This window comes from Camelina sativa, chromosome 15 (assembly GCF_000633955.1).
Source record: "Camelina sativa cultivar DH55 chromosome 15, Cs, whole genome shotgun sequence".
NCBI classification, from domain to species: Eukaryota; Viridiplantae; Streptophyta; class Magnoliopsida; order Brassicales; family Brassicaceae; genus Camelina; species Camelina sativa.
Genome location: NC_025699.1, coordinates 7,436,219 through 7,451,397, shown reverse-complemented (window position 1 = coordinate 7,451,397; position 15,179 = coordinate 7,436,219). Strand labels below are relative to the sequence as shown.

The 15,179-nt window shown below is 33.6% G+C and overlaps 3 protein-coding genes and 2 pseudogenes across 3 annotated transcripts; 3 read left to right on the top strand and 2 right to left on the bottom strand.

Moving 5' to 3' along the window:
* LOC104745883 lies at positions 434 to 3,196 on the bottom strand (annotated as a pseudogene).
* On the bottom strand, positions 3,259 to 4,775 carry LOC104745885 (annotated as a pseudogene).
* Positions 8,793 to 10,385, top strand: LOC104745881 (signal peptidase complex catalytic subunit SEC11C). Its single transcript, XM_010467249.2, has 8 exons — positions 8,793 to 9,003; positions 9,143 to 9,255; positions 9,354 to 9,425; positions 9,525 to 9,560; positions 9,687 to 9,732; positions 9,818 to 9,905; positions 10,003 to 10,060; positions 10,151 to 10,385. The coding sequence occupies exons 1-8, from the start codon at positions 8,925 to 8,927 to the stop codon at positions 10,199 to 10,201; spliced, it is 543 nt and encodes a 180-aa protein (XP_010465551.1). The 5' UTR covers positions 8,793 to 8,924; the 3' UTR covers positions 10,202 to 10,385.
* On the top strand, positions 10,493 to 12,123 carry LOC104745882 (signal peptidase complex catalytic subunit SEC11C-like). The gene is made up of 8 exons (XM_010467250.1): positions 10,493 to 10,730; positions 10,856 to 10,968; positions 11,070 to 11,141; positions 11,249 to 11,284; positions 11,412 to 11,457; positions 11,543 to 11,630; positions 11,738 to 11,795; positions 11,896 to 12,123. Exons 1-8 carry the CDS (start codon positions 10,652 to 10,654, stop codon positions 11,944 to 11,946), a joined length of 543 nt encoding a protein of 180 aa, XP_010465552.1. The 5' UTR covers positions 10,493 to 10,651; the 3' UTR covers positions 11,947 to 12,123.
* On the top strand, positions 12,779 to 14,476 carry LOC104745880 (putative disease resistance protein At3g15700). Its single transcript, XM_010467248.1, has 4 exons — positions 12,779 to 13,557; positions 13,674 to 14,012; positions 14,123 to 14,166; positions 14,311 to 14,476. The coding sequence occupies exons 1-3, from the start codon at positions 12,786 to 12,788 to the stop codon at positions 14,146 to 14,148; spliced, it is 1,137 nt and encodes a 378-aa protein (XP_010465550.1). The 5' UTR covers positions 12,779 to 12,785; the 3' UTR covers positions 14,149 to 14,166; positions 14,311 to 14,476.

Sequence of the window (15,179 nt, the reverse complement as noted above, 5' to 3'; positions counted from 1 at the left end):
CGGCAAAGATTTCATATCAACAATTTTTAACTTAGTTGAGTCATTAATATTCTTTCCAATATTATTGTTTTAAGAAATGGATATTGAAGTTGAGATATTTTATTTTTAACTAAATATTTAAATCTTTTAATTTAAAATGAAATGAGAAATTGATTTTGTAGATATATTATTGTTTTTTTTAATAGATATGTTTGGCAATATGATATATGATATGATTTTTATTTTTTTTACCCTTAAAGTGTACTCCCCAATTAATAGTATAATAATAATAATAAAGAAAATCATTGTAGTGGAATATATTGTTATCCCCTATAATTTTGATATACATTTTTACGTTATTTTTATACACTACTTAGCACACAAACTCTGTGGAGATCAAGATCCATATTGTCGGAGAGACAAAATAGACAAAATAGTTATATAAACAGTGGTGGAAAGTAAATAAAACCAAAGGAGAAAAATATACTCACTTTGAGTGACCATGTGAATCATATGAACAATGGATAGTAACGTAGAAGAGTTCATAATAGCAAGCAAAAACCCAAAAGAAAATAAAATATTAAAGTTAAATAATCAGGAGGAGTAACTCTATATTGAGACACTGTTAGGGATCCCTTTCCCAGTAAGCCCACCTTCTCTTGTATAATCTGTAGTATTCGGGTATAATAGAGTATACGGTATGTTAACCGGTCCGGTCCTGTTCTTGAATCTCTTGTCATTGTTTCTCCTTATGATATTGTTCTCTATCAGCTCCAGTTCTTTCCCAAACCGTTTAAACGCCTCTAAAGCCTCATCATCAGCCGTCCAATTCAGTGATTCCTCTACCCTAAGTAGACCTCCGCCGTTGAGTGCATAGACAAGGTCTCTATGATGGAGATCCCAAGAAGAGTCTGTAACTGCGGCGTGATCGTCTTCAAGAATGCTACGTCAATGTCTTCTGCCAGCTCAGCAAACTCAATGGTACCTGGCTCGGGCATAAACCGGCGGCTGACCGTAGGACGGTTAGGGAGAACCCCAGCGTAAGGGTACTGTCCGAAATTGACTGCTGCGTGAAAAGCAGAAGCGACCCAAATGATGATTGTGCAGGATTTGATAAGGTCGTCGCGGGTTTACATCAATGGCCACCATGATTCGTGTTGTCTGTCGCCGTGGCCTTTGGTTCGGAGCTCTGTCCACCATGATTGGAACTCTGTATCGTTTTGGACGGTTTTGTCGTTCTTGTAATAGAATGAGCAGTACTCAGTGACCCACGTTTTGATCGCTGACCAAATCTCTAATCCGTCGACCGCATAAGGGTAATCCTCGATCACAAGCTTAACACAATTGTCGCTGTTTGGATCTTCCACGGCAAGTCCTCTGCAGAAACAGGGCATTTTAAGGTTACGTCTTACGTGTCACACAAGACTCTAGGTCTACTTATGGCTCAACAATTGTGTAGAAAGAGACTTGATGCTTTACCTTTTGAGGAGATCTTTAGGGAGAGCTTGATCGGTGAAAACCCAATTCTTGTAAATTGAAGAAGACAGTTCCATGGCGTATCGACCCAGGAAGACCGTTCTCTCCAGAATTCCATCTGAACTTATGAAGACATGTCGCGCCAATGCATTGATGTTCATCGTGTCACGGAAATAAGGATGTAGAACAGTAGAAGCTTATATAGATCGGATGGACCACACTGAGTTGCCTATTCGACGCTATTATAAACGGTTCAATCACCGCATGAGTCTCGAACCTGCAAAAACCAGAAACAAACCGGTTACTTAAAACTGAATTCAAATCTTGGTCATTCTAAAGAAAACTTTTTAGGTAAGTTTGATTGTGTCTATGAGTCGTGTTTTGCGTTTTCTGTTAAGTGTCGGTGAGAGAGAAAGATACAAAGACGAGTCTCAAGTCTCCGTGGCCATTGTTGTTTGCTTCTTCCAGCCTTCCAGGTCAAACGTTACCACTCTCATCTCCTTGTTTTTGACTTTTCAAATCATGGATCCAAACAGAGATCGATGACTTTTGAGCAAAGTGGAATACCTAAACCCTTGCGCTACTTCTCCTTCACTGTACAGGTATTTATGATCGATTGATTGATTTAGCTGGAACTTACTGGAACTTGATAACAGAGTTATTTGCCTCTAACCACGTCTCGGGTGAGAATTGGGAACTGTCTCCCAAAGACGAAGAAGCTAGAAAGAACACAAAGGTAAAACTCCAACTCTCTTTGCTCCTTTTAACTCTAGGCGGCTCTTTTCTAATTTCTCTCTCAATATTTCTCTGTTTTTCTTTCAAAGTGATATTCCTCTCTTAATAAATTTAGGGCTATTAATTTAGCCGTTACAAAGACTGTGTGAAGTTAAACGCCATGGATCGAGAGTTACGTAAGAGAGGAATGTGTGAAGGTGGAGCGTGCTGTGGAGAAGCTTTATTAGGTTTAATCCATAGGCTAAAGAAATAGTTTGGGCCCAGAGACGTTGGCCCAGATTATGATATAAAATTATGATAATTTTATTGTGGAACAGTTTGTTTTTGAATGAATGTTTAGTGGGCTAATAATTATCTCTTAAAACCAAAACAATTAAAGAAGAAATGCTGACATGGCTGCACATGAAGAGAGGAAAATATAACTTTATATATACTAGGATAGTACCCGCGCTACACCGCGGAGAGGATTTTTATATACTTTTATTTTATTTTATTTTTTTGTATGATTTTAATTATTGTGTGTATTTTTTTTTCTTTTTATTATGTGTTGTTTTGTATGTTTGTATTAGATTAGAAATTCATTATATCTTTAGCATCTAATTTGTGAATTGTTTTGTGAATGATTCATTGTGCGTTTTATATTTGCTGTATTTGTTTTTTTTATCGATGTTTTTTTAAAATATGTCAATTAACGTATACTATGTACTTGGTTTGGAAGTGCTTTTGTTTTGTTTTTCTTTTCAGACAATGACTGTTATTTGTGGAACAAAATTAATTATCGTTAGGAGTATATTTTTTACAGTAGTTGTTTTGAAAAGTTGAGATTGTCTTGTTTAATAATGGAAAAATAGGTGGGTGAGATGGTCGGACTTACTTTTCTTCTGTTTCTTGGTTATCTTCACCTGCATATATATATATATATATTTTGTTTTTTTGTTTTTTGTTAGTATTCGTGATAATTAAAAGTTAAGTATTATTGTTTTTGTTTTTGTTTGGTATTACCTGTGTGTGTGTGAGATGGTCGGAGTTACTTTTCTTTTGTTTCTTTGTTATCTTCACCTGCATATATATATATATATATTTGTTAGTATTCGTGGTAATGAAAATAAAGTATTATAGTTTTTGTTTACATAAAAAGGTAAGAAAACCAAAAAAAAAATGATTTACTGTTCTTCAGTGTCTTTTCTCAAGAATTTACTTCAATCCCTTCACTATATTACCAAACCAAATCAAGTTCATGACACTCAATGCAATCGGTACAACGAAAACCAGTAGATAACCGAATGTATGCATCCGTACCACCTGCCCACACACACACAAAACAGGTATAGATCATTAACTCGTAATCTCTATAATTAAACCACTACAACAACCAAAAAACAGAGAGTAATGCCTATTTTTTTTCCTAAAGACTACTCTGTTTGGTTTGCAAATTGGTTCGGTCTGGAAAGAACTAAACCGAACTCTTGGTTACCTGATCATAGTGTATGTAGACATGGTAAATCATGTAGACGAACAGAAGAATTCTTGCTGTCTGCAAACAAAACATGAAGTTGAGGACTTGAATCCAAGACATTTTATGAATTTACAACGAATTGAAAAAGGGTTTTTAAAAAAACTACTCACTAACCAAGCAAAGAAAATAGCAACTCCATTAATAAGATAAGATTTAGATCGCTTCAAACCAGCAACGTCAAGGTACTATCTAAGGTTAATCTCTGGTGTAGTCAATTCAGAGATTAAATCCATGTATGTTTAAAGCTGAGCCTCTCCAGAGAAGAGAGAATACGCTACTGCTGTTCCAGATAAGCAGTAATGGAAAATCTGAAAAAGATCAAGAATTATCAAGTAACTGAAACCAATGGAGGAACACAACACCGAAGCTTTATTAATTGTTGTCTGACTTACATATTCTGATCCTCCTAAAGAAGGGTATAACCAAAAGATCATTGCGAGATCCGCAAGAAAGTAACCAACTGATACCTATGCGCAAACACATCACAACAAAAGTATCAGATAGGTTGATCGATCAATGTTCATGAGTAGATATGAAAAAAAGATCTAAACTTACTCCTAAACCAATGTCCATAAGCTAAAATGTTTTTAAAAACAGAATTAAAAAAAAGAAGTGAAGTGACGCAAAAATTACCAATTTGCAGAGAAAGATTCCAGCAATAACAGAAGTGTATGGAAGATATGGATCTGCTAATAAATTGAAAAGAAAACATTCACATTACCAAATCAAAAAAAAAAGCTTACACGAACAGAATCATAATGATCTCAACCAAAAGTTGAAAAAAAGCCAAGAAATAATTTCACCTGTTTTGAGAACTAATTCAATAGACAAAGACAAAGACTTTATCAATGGCGAATTCAGAAAAAAAAAGATGAATCCTTTTCTTCTGGGTCGGTGTTTTTTCTTTCCTTCTCCGAGATCGTGCAAAGGACTCAAAAAGATGATGGGAAACATACCTCTTTCAATCGGCGACATATAATCCAAATCCACCACAATCGAAGGTTGGTATGACGGCGACGAAGAGAGAAGCAATTGATTAAACGCAGTGTTACAAAGCGTTTTTGATTTACTTTGTCCACATAAGAAACCGAAAAGCTGACATGTATTAATTGTTATAATTTGATAGGTGGTTGATTTTTACCGAGGTGTCAACACCTGCTTCAATATAGAAGCTGATGTGTCAGAAGAGGAAAACAACACATCGTGTTTTTATTGTATTGATATATTACAAATTTTATTTGAACCATACATAACATGGCATAACACTAATGTAACAATATTTTTTTCCTGCCTTCGTTGTTATTTGAATTTTGATAAAACGGGCATATCTTACTCAAGTAAAGAATAAAAATTCTCTCACATCTGAACGAGAAAAAAATAAATATAAATCTGAAAAATTAAATTTATATCATTTCATAAATGACTAAATGAGAACAAAATAAATATAAATCTGAATGAGAAGTGAGTTTAACTTAACAAGCAACAAAAATTATAATTTTGTAATCGATTTTATTCGGTTATTTGTCTCGCTTCTTTAGATGAACGGTTAGTTATTCTAGATATAAAAAATTTCAAATTTCAAAAAATTCAAAATCTTATAAATATTTACACTTATTATAAAAATATCACAGACATAAATATATATATATATAAATATATATATATATAGAGAGCGGGACGAGTTTGGATTAATATTAATATAAATTTAAATTTATCATTAACTGTTACAACATAGTTTAGAAAAACTCGCCCACGGTATACCGCGAGTTGCAATCTAATTAATTTTTAAGACACTCATTTTAAGGTTCAGCCGTGGAGTGAGAAATATCAATATAAACATAGTTAGTGGAGTTTTAAATTAAACTAATATTAATCTAAAGTTAAAATACCTATTAAGGGTTGTTTAATGAGGTTCATCATTTTTTTTTTTCAACACCATCTTATTTTCACTTTTTACCACTTCATATCATCTTATTTTTCCTTCACCTAATAATTCAACATTCATACAAACTTATTATGCAATTTATCACACTTAATCATGATTTCCGAGATATTATTATGCAGTTGAAAGAAAATCTTATCTAAGCACGAGTCATATTAAAACACTTTCACCAAATATGTTCAAAAATTAAAATAAAAACAAACAACAAACATAACAATTTCTCATACATAAAATTACAAATTTAACAATATTAAACTTACAAAATAATTACTTTTTTCAGATCATCATATTTAGTATATGATTTTACTGCATAATGATTTATCCAAAAAATATTTTAAAACAATCATATCAATTATATTTTATTCTAAAATTATAATATATATAAAAGAAATTTCAACCCGTGCTCTAGCACGGATCCTAATCTAGTTAGTTGTATATCTATAGAAGAACTTTAACTATTTTATTAGTTTTATTAACTTTTTTAGTTGTATCTAGGATTTTAAGCCAAATCAATTAGAGAAAAACCATGTCTTTTTTTCAACATCATTTTCATAAGTCAAAACCATGTATTTGGATTTTATTCTCAAAGCCTATTTTCCCAAGGAGATGTTTCTTATTTTTAAAATTTATAACGAAAGAATAATTAAAAAACCCCCAAAATTTCAAACGTCAAAAACTATAAAACAAATCTTCAAATCAATTACCAATCTTGAATAGTGGTGTTTCCGTAATAAAGGTATAGTCAAGGGATTAAAATCAACCAACCATACACTTATCAATATATTAATTAGAAGAGAAGTTATTGATTCTCATTGCTTTGTTTAAGGATACCACATTGGATACTAACATCCAATCACTACCATTCTGGTTGCTATGGAGACTATGGAAAAGCAGAAATGATCTAGTCTTTAATAAAAATTTTACTACAATCAGTAAGATCACCACTCAAGCTGCCGTGGATACAAAAGACTGGCTGGAAAACACAAGTCTAGGAACAACCAGTCGGAACAACTATGGTCTCCTCAAAGACACAAAAAATGGTCCAAACCAGAACCTGGCTGGGTCAGATGCAACTATGATGCCTCACATCATGAAGGTGCCAGAGTGTCGGGAATGGGTTGGATAATCAGAAACTCCAATGGTCACGTACTCCATTGTGGTATGGGAAAATTTCAAGGACGTTTTACACCAGAAGAAGCAGAATGCTCTTCCCTCATTTGGGCAATGCAATGTAGTTGGGGGCTTGGTTACAGCTCAGTGATCTTTGAAGGAGATAATCAGAATATCACTCATTTATTGGTGCAGGATAGACATAGTCACAGGTTACAACGTTACCTAGATTCAATTCGGCAATTGCAACATCAGTTTAGTTCGCTTAAGTTCTGTTTCCATCCCAGAGAACAGAATCAATGTGCAGATCTTCTAGCAAAAAATATTGTAGTATCCCCAGTGCCATGGGAAATCTTTATTAATCTATATACTTATTTAATCAACCCTTTAAACAAATAACCCTACTCCATGTAAAATATTATACAAAATGCCACTGTATTTTAATACAAAATATAATAACAAAATCTTAATATTTATTTGTTGTAACCTGAAAATGATTATCCAAAAAATAGTAATTATTAATTTATTAGATTACAAGAAATCATTAATAAAATAATTCGAAATTATTTAATAAAATGATAATAAAATTATTTCGAAATTATGTAATAAAATAATTAAATAGATTCTATTTATTGTTTCAGAAATCTTAGGAAACAATAACAAACTATTTAGAAAATTATAAAACTTAAATTTATTTATAAAACTAAGATTAAATATTTACATATCTAAATCATTTAATAATAATAAATATATATTAAAATTAGGATACAACATTGTTTATATTTTTAAAATATATCTATATACTTATTTAAGCTATGTTGTTAAAAATTTAACCAGTTCTTATGTGACATACTACGAAAATGCTATTATATTTTAATTATTCTAATAACTAACAAAAGAAAAGTTTAGATTTGTTTACAAAATAATAAAACTCTATTTATTGTTTCATAAATCTTAGGAAATAATAACAAACTATTTAATTGGCTAAAACTTAATTGTTTATACACAATATTCACTATATAAACAATACTAAGTGTATAATATTGATAATATACATAACCTAATTGTAATTTTCACCTATAAAATTAATATACAACATGTTATACCAATAACTTCAATTTGTAAATTTGGTATATTAAGATCTCTAAACACGATCAGATCAATTTGTAATACCAAATCACGGGTCAATACATGTTTTGTTGGATTTTTTGGCTTTACTGAATGTATAATTAACGAATTTGATATTGCACCAAACCAAAATAGGAATACCAACTACGGGTCGAAATCAGAGTATGACCTTAAGTAAATTAAATATATGATTTTATAAAATGTATAGAATTAATAAATTTTCTACTATTATTTTGTAACAAACAAATCCAAATTTACATAAATATTTCCTCACGCTGGTAACATTATTCTACAAAATATTAACGTGTATTTATGAGTCGGGTAATAAAACGGGTAATGAGAAGGGTAACGAGACGCTCAAAAATTAAATTAATATCCAATACTCGATCATTATTCATGGATAATATAACTATTATACTCTTCACTCGATCCTAAAGCTGCGGGTACCTTTTTCGGGATGGATACAAACCGAAAAACGGGTCCAATACGAGTATCAGTAGTAGTTTTCATGCCTACCTATTAGTAGTTTAATATGAATCAAAATTCACCATATAGTACTATATTATATAACATGTAAATGAATGATACAACATAAACATAATATTAATAAATAATAAAATTAAAAAAAATTATCCGTGCTACCAACACGGATTATTATCTAGTTGCCATGTATTTCTACAACACCTTGTATTTCCGCTACTTAATAAAATCATTGGAAGAAAAAAAAAATATATATATATATATATATAACCGGTTTGACTTGTAGTAAAAAACCCGAAATTTCGGTATACTTAAAACCGGTTTGACTTGTAGCAAAAAAACCGAAATTTCGGTATACTTAAACCGGTTTGACTTGTAGTAAAAAAAACCGAAATTTCGGTAATACTTAAACCGATTTATCAGAAACGCTCTTTGAAGAAAAAAAATCTGAGTTTCTTCTTCTCTTCTCTTGTCCACTGAAACGCGTTTGGAGAGAGGAGAAGGGTCAAAAGGGATCTGAAATCATATTGGCTTTGGGAAATTGAAGGAAGAAGAATAATGGGTTTCATCGGAGACACTGTAGATTCAATCAAATCTATCAAGACCCGTCAGCTTCTCTCTCAGGCTATCACTCTCGGTTCGTTTCTCTATACGGCCTTGATTCTAACCTCCTTATCTCATCTGTGTATTATTATCTAGAATTCACCAAAGGTTACATCTTTGAGAAAGCTTTGATATGATAATTATGATTTCTTGATTTTGTTTTTTGGTTTTAGGTATGATCGTTACATCTGCATTGATAATTTGGAAGGCATTGATATGTGTCACTGGGAGTGAATCACCTGTTGTTGTTGTTCTCTCAGAAAGCATGGAACCTGGCTTTCAGAGAGTAAAGTCACTTGATGTTTTTGAGTTTGAAAGTAGTTTACTTGTTGCTGTTAGATTATGTGGTGGTTCTTGGTTTTTAATTTGAGGCTAATGTGACAGGGGGATATATTGTTCTTGCGGATGACTAAAGAGCCTATTCGAGCAGGCGAGATTGTTGTTTTTAGTGTTGATGTAAGTGTCTCTCTTTGTTCTGTTCCATCAATTTACAATCTTTCTTTTAGTTTCGTTTCTCTTAATTGATTTAATTGCCTTTGATGCTTCTTCTTTCAGGGTCGTGAAATTCCCATTGTTCATCGAGCCATCAAAGTAACTTTTTCTCATTATCATCTCTGGACGTTATTTAACTTGAATGTTCAGGATACTTACATTTGATGTCTTACTCTTTTCTGTTGTTGTTGTTGTTGTTGTTGTTGTTCTTTTAACAAATTATAGGTTCATGAGAGAGGAGATACTAAAGAAGTTGATGTTCTGACAAAAGGTGCTAGTTTTGTTGCTCTGAATGAATAGCCCTTTAACTTAGTAGCCAATTCGTGGATTAAATGACACACCTTTGCGTTTTCTAGGTGACAACAATGACATTGATGACATTGGTCTCTATGCTGAAGGACAACTTTGGCTTCATAGGCATCATATCATGGGCAGAGCTGTTGGGTAAAAACACTCTGTTCCAACAATATTTTGTACTCGTTGATGAAACTGGTATGAAAAGTTCAGTAGTGGTAAATGGTTCTCTTTTGGTCTTTTTCAGGTTCTTGCCTTATGTTGGATGGGTGACTATTATCATGACTGAAAAGCCTATCATCAAGGTACAATCTTCTAACACGGCCTGGGGTTTGTCATGATTTCTGACTTTGAGATATATGTACTCACTATTAACATCTTGTTCCACCTTTCAGTATATACTCATTGGTGCATTGGGTTTGCTCGTTATCACATCCAAAGACTGAGACTACAAAAAAAAGGCTGGTCGTTATTAAAGAAGTAGTTTCTGCAACGCTCAGTTCACCAATCTTTCTAGCCATCATCTTTTGGTGACTTTTTAAACTGTAGAATCATATAAGCCACTCTTTTTATAAAATGTAGACAGTTTTGCTTTTACTCTTTAAATCAGCAGTGACAATTTCTTAAACAGCGTTCGTCTATGAGGTATAGTCAAAGGGACTAAAAATCAAACATACTCGTCAATATTTTAGACCGGTTTGACTTGTAGTAAAAAAAAACAAACTTAAACCGATTGATCAGAAATGCTCTTTGAATAAAAAAATCTCTGTTTTCTTCTTCTCTTCTCTTCTTGTCCACTGAAACGCGTTTGGAGAGAGGAGAAGGGTCAAAACTCAACAGGGATCAGAAAATCTCTCAAATCATTTTGGCTTTGGGAAACTGAAGGAAGAAGAATAATGGGTTTCATCGGAGAAACTGTAGATTCCATCAAAGCTATCAAGATCCGTCAGCTTCTTACTCAGGCTATCACTCTCGGTAAGTTTCTATATACGCCTTGATTTTAACTTCCTCATCTCATATGTGTTTAGTATCTAGAATTCACTTAATGTTACATCTTTTGATATGATAAATATGATTCTTGATTTTGTTTTTGGGTTTAGGTATGATTATTACCTCTGCATTAATAATTTGGAAGGCATTGATATGTGTCACTGGCAGTGAATCACCTGTGGTTGTTGTTCTCTCAGAAAGCATGGAACCTGGCTTTCAGAGAGTGAGTCACTTTGTGGTTTTAGAGTTTTAAAGTAGTTTACTTGTTGCTGTTAGATTATGTGGTAGTGGTTATTGGTTTTTGATTTGAGGCTAATGTGACAGGGGGATATATTGTTCTTGCGGATGACCAAAGAGCCTATTCGAGCAGGCGAGATTGTTGTTTTTAGTGTTGATGTAAGTGTGTCTCTCTTGTTCTGTTTCCACCATATTTACTTACTATCTTCCTTTTAGTTTCTGTTCTCTTAGTTGGTTTGAATTTGCCTTGTTGCTTCTTCTTTCAGGGTCGTAAAATTCCCATTGTTCATCGAGCCATCAAAGTAATGTTTCTTTACATTTTCTCATTATCATCTCTGACTTGACGTTAGTTAACCTGAATGTTCAGGATAGTTACACTTGTGATGTCGTACTCTTTTCTGCTGTTCTTCTTCTTTTAACAAATTATAGGTTCATGAGAGAGGAGATACTAAAGAAGTTGATGTTCTGACAAAAGGTGCTACTTTTGTTGGTCTGAATGAATAGCCCTTTATAGTAGTAGCCAATTCATGAATTACTTGACACACCTTTGCATTTTCCAGGTGACAACAATAAAATAGATGACATCGTTCTCTATGCTGAAGGACAACTTTGGCTTCATAGGCACCATATCATGGGCAGAGCTGTTGGGTAAACTCTCTAATTCAACAAGCTTTTGTGCCCTTGTGATCTCATTGAACTGACTGGTATGAAAATTTCAATAGTTGTAAATGGCTCCCTATTGTTTTGTTTTTCAGGTTCTTGCCTTATGTTGGATGGGTGACTATTATCATGACTGAGAAGCCTATCATCAAGGTACAGTCTTCTAACACGGGCTGCGATTTGTCATAGTTTCTGAATTTAAGATATATGTACTCATTATTAACACATCTTTTTCCATCTTCTCTTCTTATAGTATATACTCATTGGTGCATTGGGTTTGCTCGTTATCACGTCCAAAGACTGAGACTACAAAAAAGGCTGGCCGTTGTTAAAGAAGTAGCTTCTGCAACACGCATTAACCAATCTTTGTAGCCATCATCTTTTCGTGACTTTTAAACTGTACAATCATATAAGCCACTCTAAATATAAATATAGACAGTTTTGCTTTTACTCTTTTAATCAGCAGTGGCAATTTCTTAAACACCGTTGTCTATGAGTTCCACTCAGGTGGAGATTTTTCGAATTTTTTGGGAATCCTAATTATTTAAAGAAGCTCTGAACATTGATTTAATTCTAATATAGGGGGCAATCTGAAAAGCGATTGAAATATAATAAGTAAAGGACCTGAAGTGTAACTTATGCCTGAAGATTGTAGCTTTAAGCCTGAACTCATATAATCAGTAACGCAATAAAACCAATGAGGGTCTAATATTTTAAAATGTAGATTGAATTTCTCACATTTATCTAAGTACATGACATGATAGCCATAACAGGCGACAAAACTATTTTCTTTTGTTTGTTTAACAAAGAAAAATCAGTATACTAATGTTTTTACATTAATTAATCACACGATCATTGATTAGTATACTAATTCAGTATACTAATGTGTACCAATGCCACTTTAATTAGCTGGTCAATGCATCTAATTAACATTAGTCACACGATTGAATCGAATAATATAGGATAAATAATAAACCTTGAGGTCCTCCAACGACTAGGACTTGAATAAATAAACAAAACACAACGTGCGGGTCAGTACAAGCCATGGCTAACACGATCATCTATATACATATGGTTATAACTTATATGTTCTTTGAGTGATTAATTCGTGGAATTAAAGAAAAGAAAAAAAGAGATCCAAGGATGGGGAAAGATTTCAAGAGTATGGTGACACGATGCATCTACGTCGGAAAAGAGAACGATAACGTGAAGAAGCTGGAAACCGCGACGGAGGAGCTCAAGGATCTACGCAACAATGTGATGAAAAGGGTCAAAATGTATGAAGACCAGCAGAAGCTGAAGCGGCTTGAGAAAGTCCAGGTCTGGCTTAGACAAGCCGACGTAGCGACCAAAGAAGCAGAAGATATGTTGATAAGGATGATGTCTTCTTCTTCTTCAAATGGATCGAGCATGATGAGTTGTCACAAGATGGACAAGAAGCTTTGCAAGAAGCTGAAAGAGGTTCAGGAGATAAAGAGCAGAGGAACATTCGATGTAGTGGTTGAGAATAGTGGCATTGGTGGATCGATGATGGTTTCGACCGTTGATAGAGATGATCAGACGGTAGGTTTGGAGGCGGTTTCGGGGCTAGTGTGGAGGTGTATGACCGTGGATAACACCGGGATTATTGGGTTGTACGGCGTGGAAGGTGTTGGGAAGACGACGGTGCTGACTCAGGTCAACAACAGGTTGCTTCAGCACAAGTCAAATGGGTTTGACTTTGTGATTTGGGTGTTTGTGTCCAAAAATCTGAATCTTGAGAAGATTCAGGACACGATCCGAGAGAAGATAGGGTTTCTTGATAGGTCGTGGACAAGCAAGACAGAGGAAGAGAAAGCTGGTAAGATCTTCGAGATACTTAGCAAACGACGATTCGCTTTGTTCCTCGACGACGTTTGGGAAAAAGTCGATCTAGGTAAACGATTACTTCTGATCCATCCAAGAAACTATATTACTTGTAAACCAAGTTTTCTTGAGTTGCCCTAGTCTTAATATGGTTCTAATGTTTAGGGTTTTAAATTTGTCAAACAGTGAAAGCTGGTGTGCCACCGCCGGACGGACAGAACAGATCGAAGATCGTGTTTACAACCTGTTCGGACGAGGTTTGTCGGGAAATGGGAGCACAAACTAAGATCAAAATGGAGAAGCTGCCATGGGAGAGAGCTTGGGACTTGTTTAAGAAGAATGCCGGAGAAGAGACAGTGAAGAGCCACCCGGACATAACCAAAGTTGCTCAGGAGGTTGCAGCCAAGTGCGATGGCCTCCCGCTGGCTCTGGTCACAATTGGCCGAGCCATGGCTTCTAAGAAAACACCTCAGGAATGGCGTGACGCTTTGTACATCTTGAGTAACTCTCCTCCCAATTTCTCAGGTCCATTATTTTTAACATATATATTACTAGTTTATTACTCTTTTAACTCTTAGGCTTCATTTTCGTGTGTATATTATTATTAACTAAGGTTTTATATAATTCTGTAACAGTTCTCAAGTTACTGGACAGGAACTAATATGGACACTCGATAGAGGTATTTTATAAACTTACGGCATGTTTAAAAATAATTAGTTTTTTTCTGATATTCAGATTAACTAGTCCATTGACTGCTTCATCAGATAAAATTGTATATACTTTTCTTAAAAACTCATTTCTTACTTCGTTTTCTTCTTTTTAGGAATCGTGTTGTGCATGGAGAGCTTAAAGATACATAGTTGCGTAGATTTTGATTAGGGAGATTAAATCATTGTACGTAATTCATTTGTGTATCTTTATTTGAGAGTTAAATGTGTTATATATGTCACCGCCTAGAGTTTGAAGAACTTGGTTGAAGGCTTGCAATATTTTGATGGTTAATTATTGGTTTTTGTATTTAATTTGTCATTTTTCTTGGTCGAAAAAGTTTAATTCTCGTGAATATAGATGACGTCTCTCTAAATTATGCGCACATGGATTAATCTGTTTACGAGTTTATCTTCTTTTCGTTATTATTGATCTAAACAAAATCTCCTGAAGATGCTTCTTAATTAGCTGAAGTGAGAGTTAGGCAGGAATTTAGGTCATATACTCATAATAATAAAAAATATTATGTTGTATTCATCACGGCACATGCTTTTTTATCTGTTTTTCCTTTGTATTTTTCTGGAAAGTTCAAATCATCAATTTATATTCACTAATCACTATATACTTTAATATGCATTGATGTGTGTAGTCAGTAGTCACTAGTTAGCATATATCATTGGAATGTTTATCTATAATAATAGTGAAAACTGAAAAGCAAGTTAATCATCAAGACAATGAAGGAAAAGAACCTGAAATTAATTCTTTGAAAAGATTGATTTAGAATTAGGAAAAGAAATCAAGCTTCAAAAGGAGTAGTTTTCAAAAGAGAACAGTTTGTAAATCTACACAAACATATGCGTATCTAATGATTTAGCACTATAAAATAATGTTTATTTCAATAAAAAAAGCTTATTCTATCAAAAGTTCAATGTATCTAGAGCCATCTTCAATCATAAATTATAAATTATCATGCATATACGTATC

Bases quoted from the DNA above. Each gene is read 5' to 3' on its own strand.
- LOC104745881 (XM_010467249.2), top strand. From the start codon at position 8,925: ATGGGTTTCATCGGAGACACTGTAGATTCAATCAAATCTATCAAGACC. The intron at 9,004-9,142 runs GTTCGTTTCTCT...TTTTGGTTTTAG, and splicing joins CTCTCAGGCTATCACTCTCG to GTATGATCGTTACATCTGCA. The intron at 9,906-10,002 runs GTAAAAACACTC...GGTCTTTTTCAG, and splicing joins ATCATGGGCAGAGCTGTTGG to GTTCTTGCCTTATGTTGGAT.
- LOC104745882 (XM_010467250.1), top strand. From the start codon at position 10,652: ATGGGTTTCATCGGAGAAACTGTAGATTCCATCAAAGCTATCAAGATC. The intron at 11,285-11,411 runs GTAATGTTTCTT...AACAAATTATAG, and splicing joins TTGTTCATCGAGCCATCAAA to GTTCATGAGAGAGGAGATAC. The intron at 11,796-11,895 runs GTACAGTCTTCT...CTCTTCTTATAG, and splicing joins CTGAGAAGCCTATCATCAAG to TATATACTCATTGGTGCATT.
- LOC104745880 (XM_010467248.1), top strand. From the start codon at position 12,786: ATGGGGAAAGATTTCAAGAGTATGGTGACACGATGCATCTACGTCGGA. The intron at 13,558-13,673 runs GTAAACGATTAC...TTTGTCAAACAG, and splicing joins TTGGGAAAAAGTCGATCTAG to TGAAAGCTGGTGTGCCACCG. The intron at 14,013-14,122 runs GTCCATTATTTT...ATTCTGTAACAG, and splicing joins CTCTCCTCCCAATTTCTCAG to TTCTCAAGTTACTGGACAGG.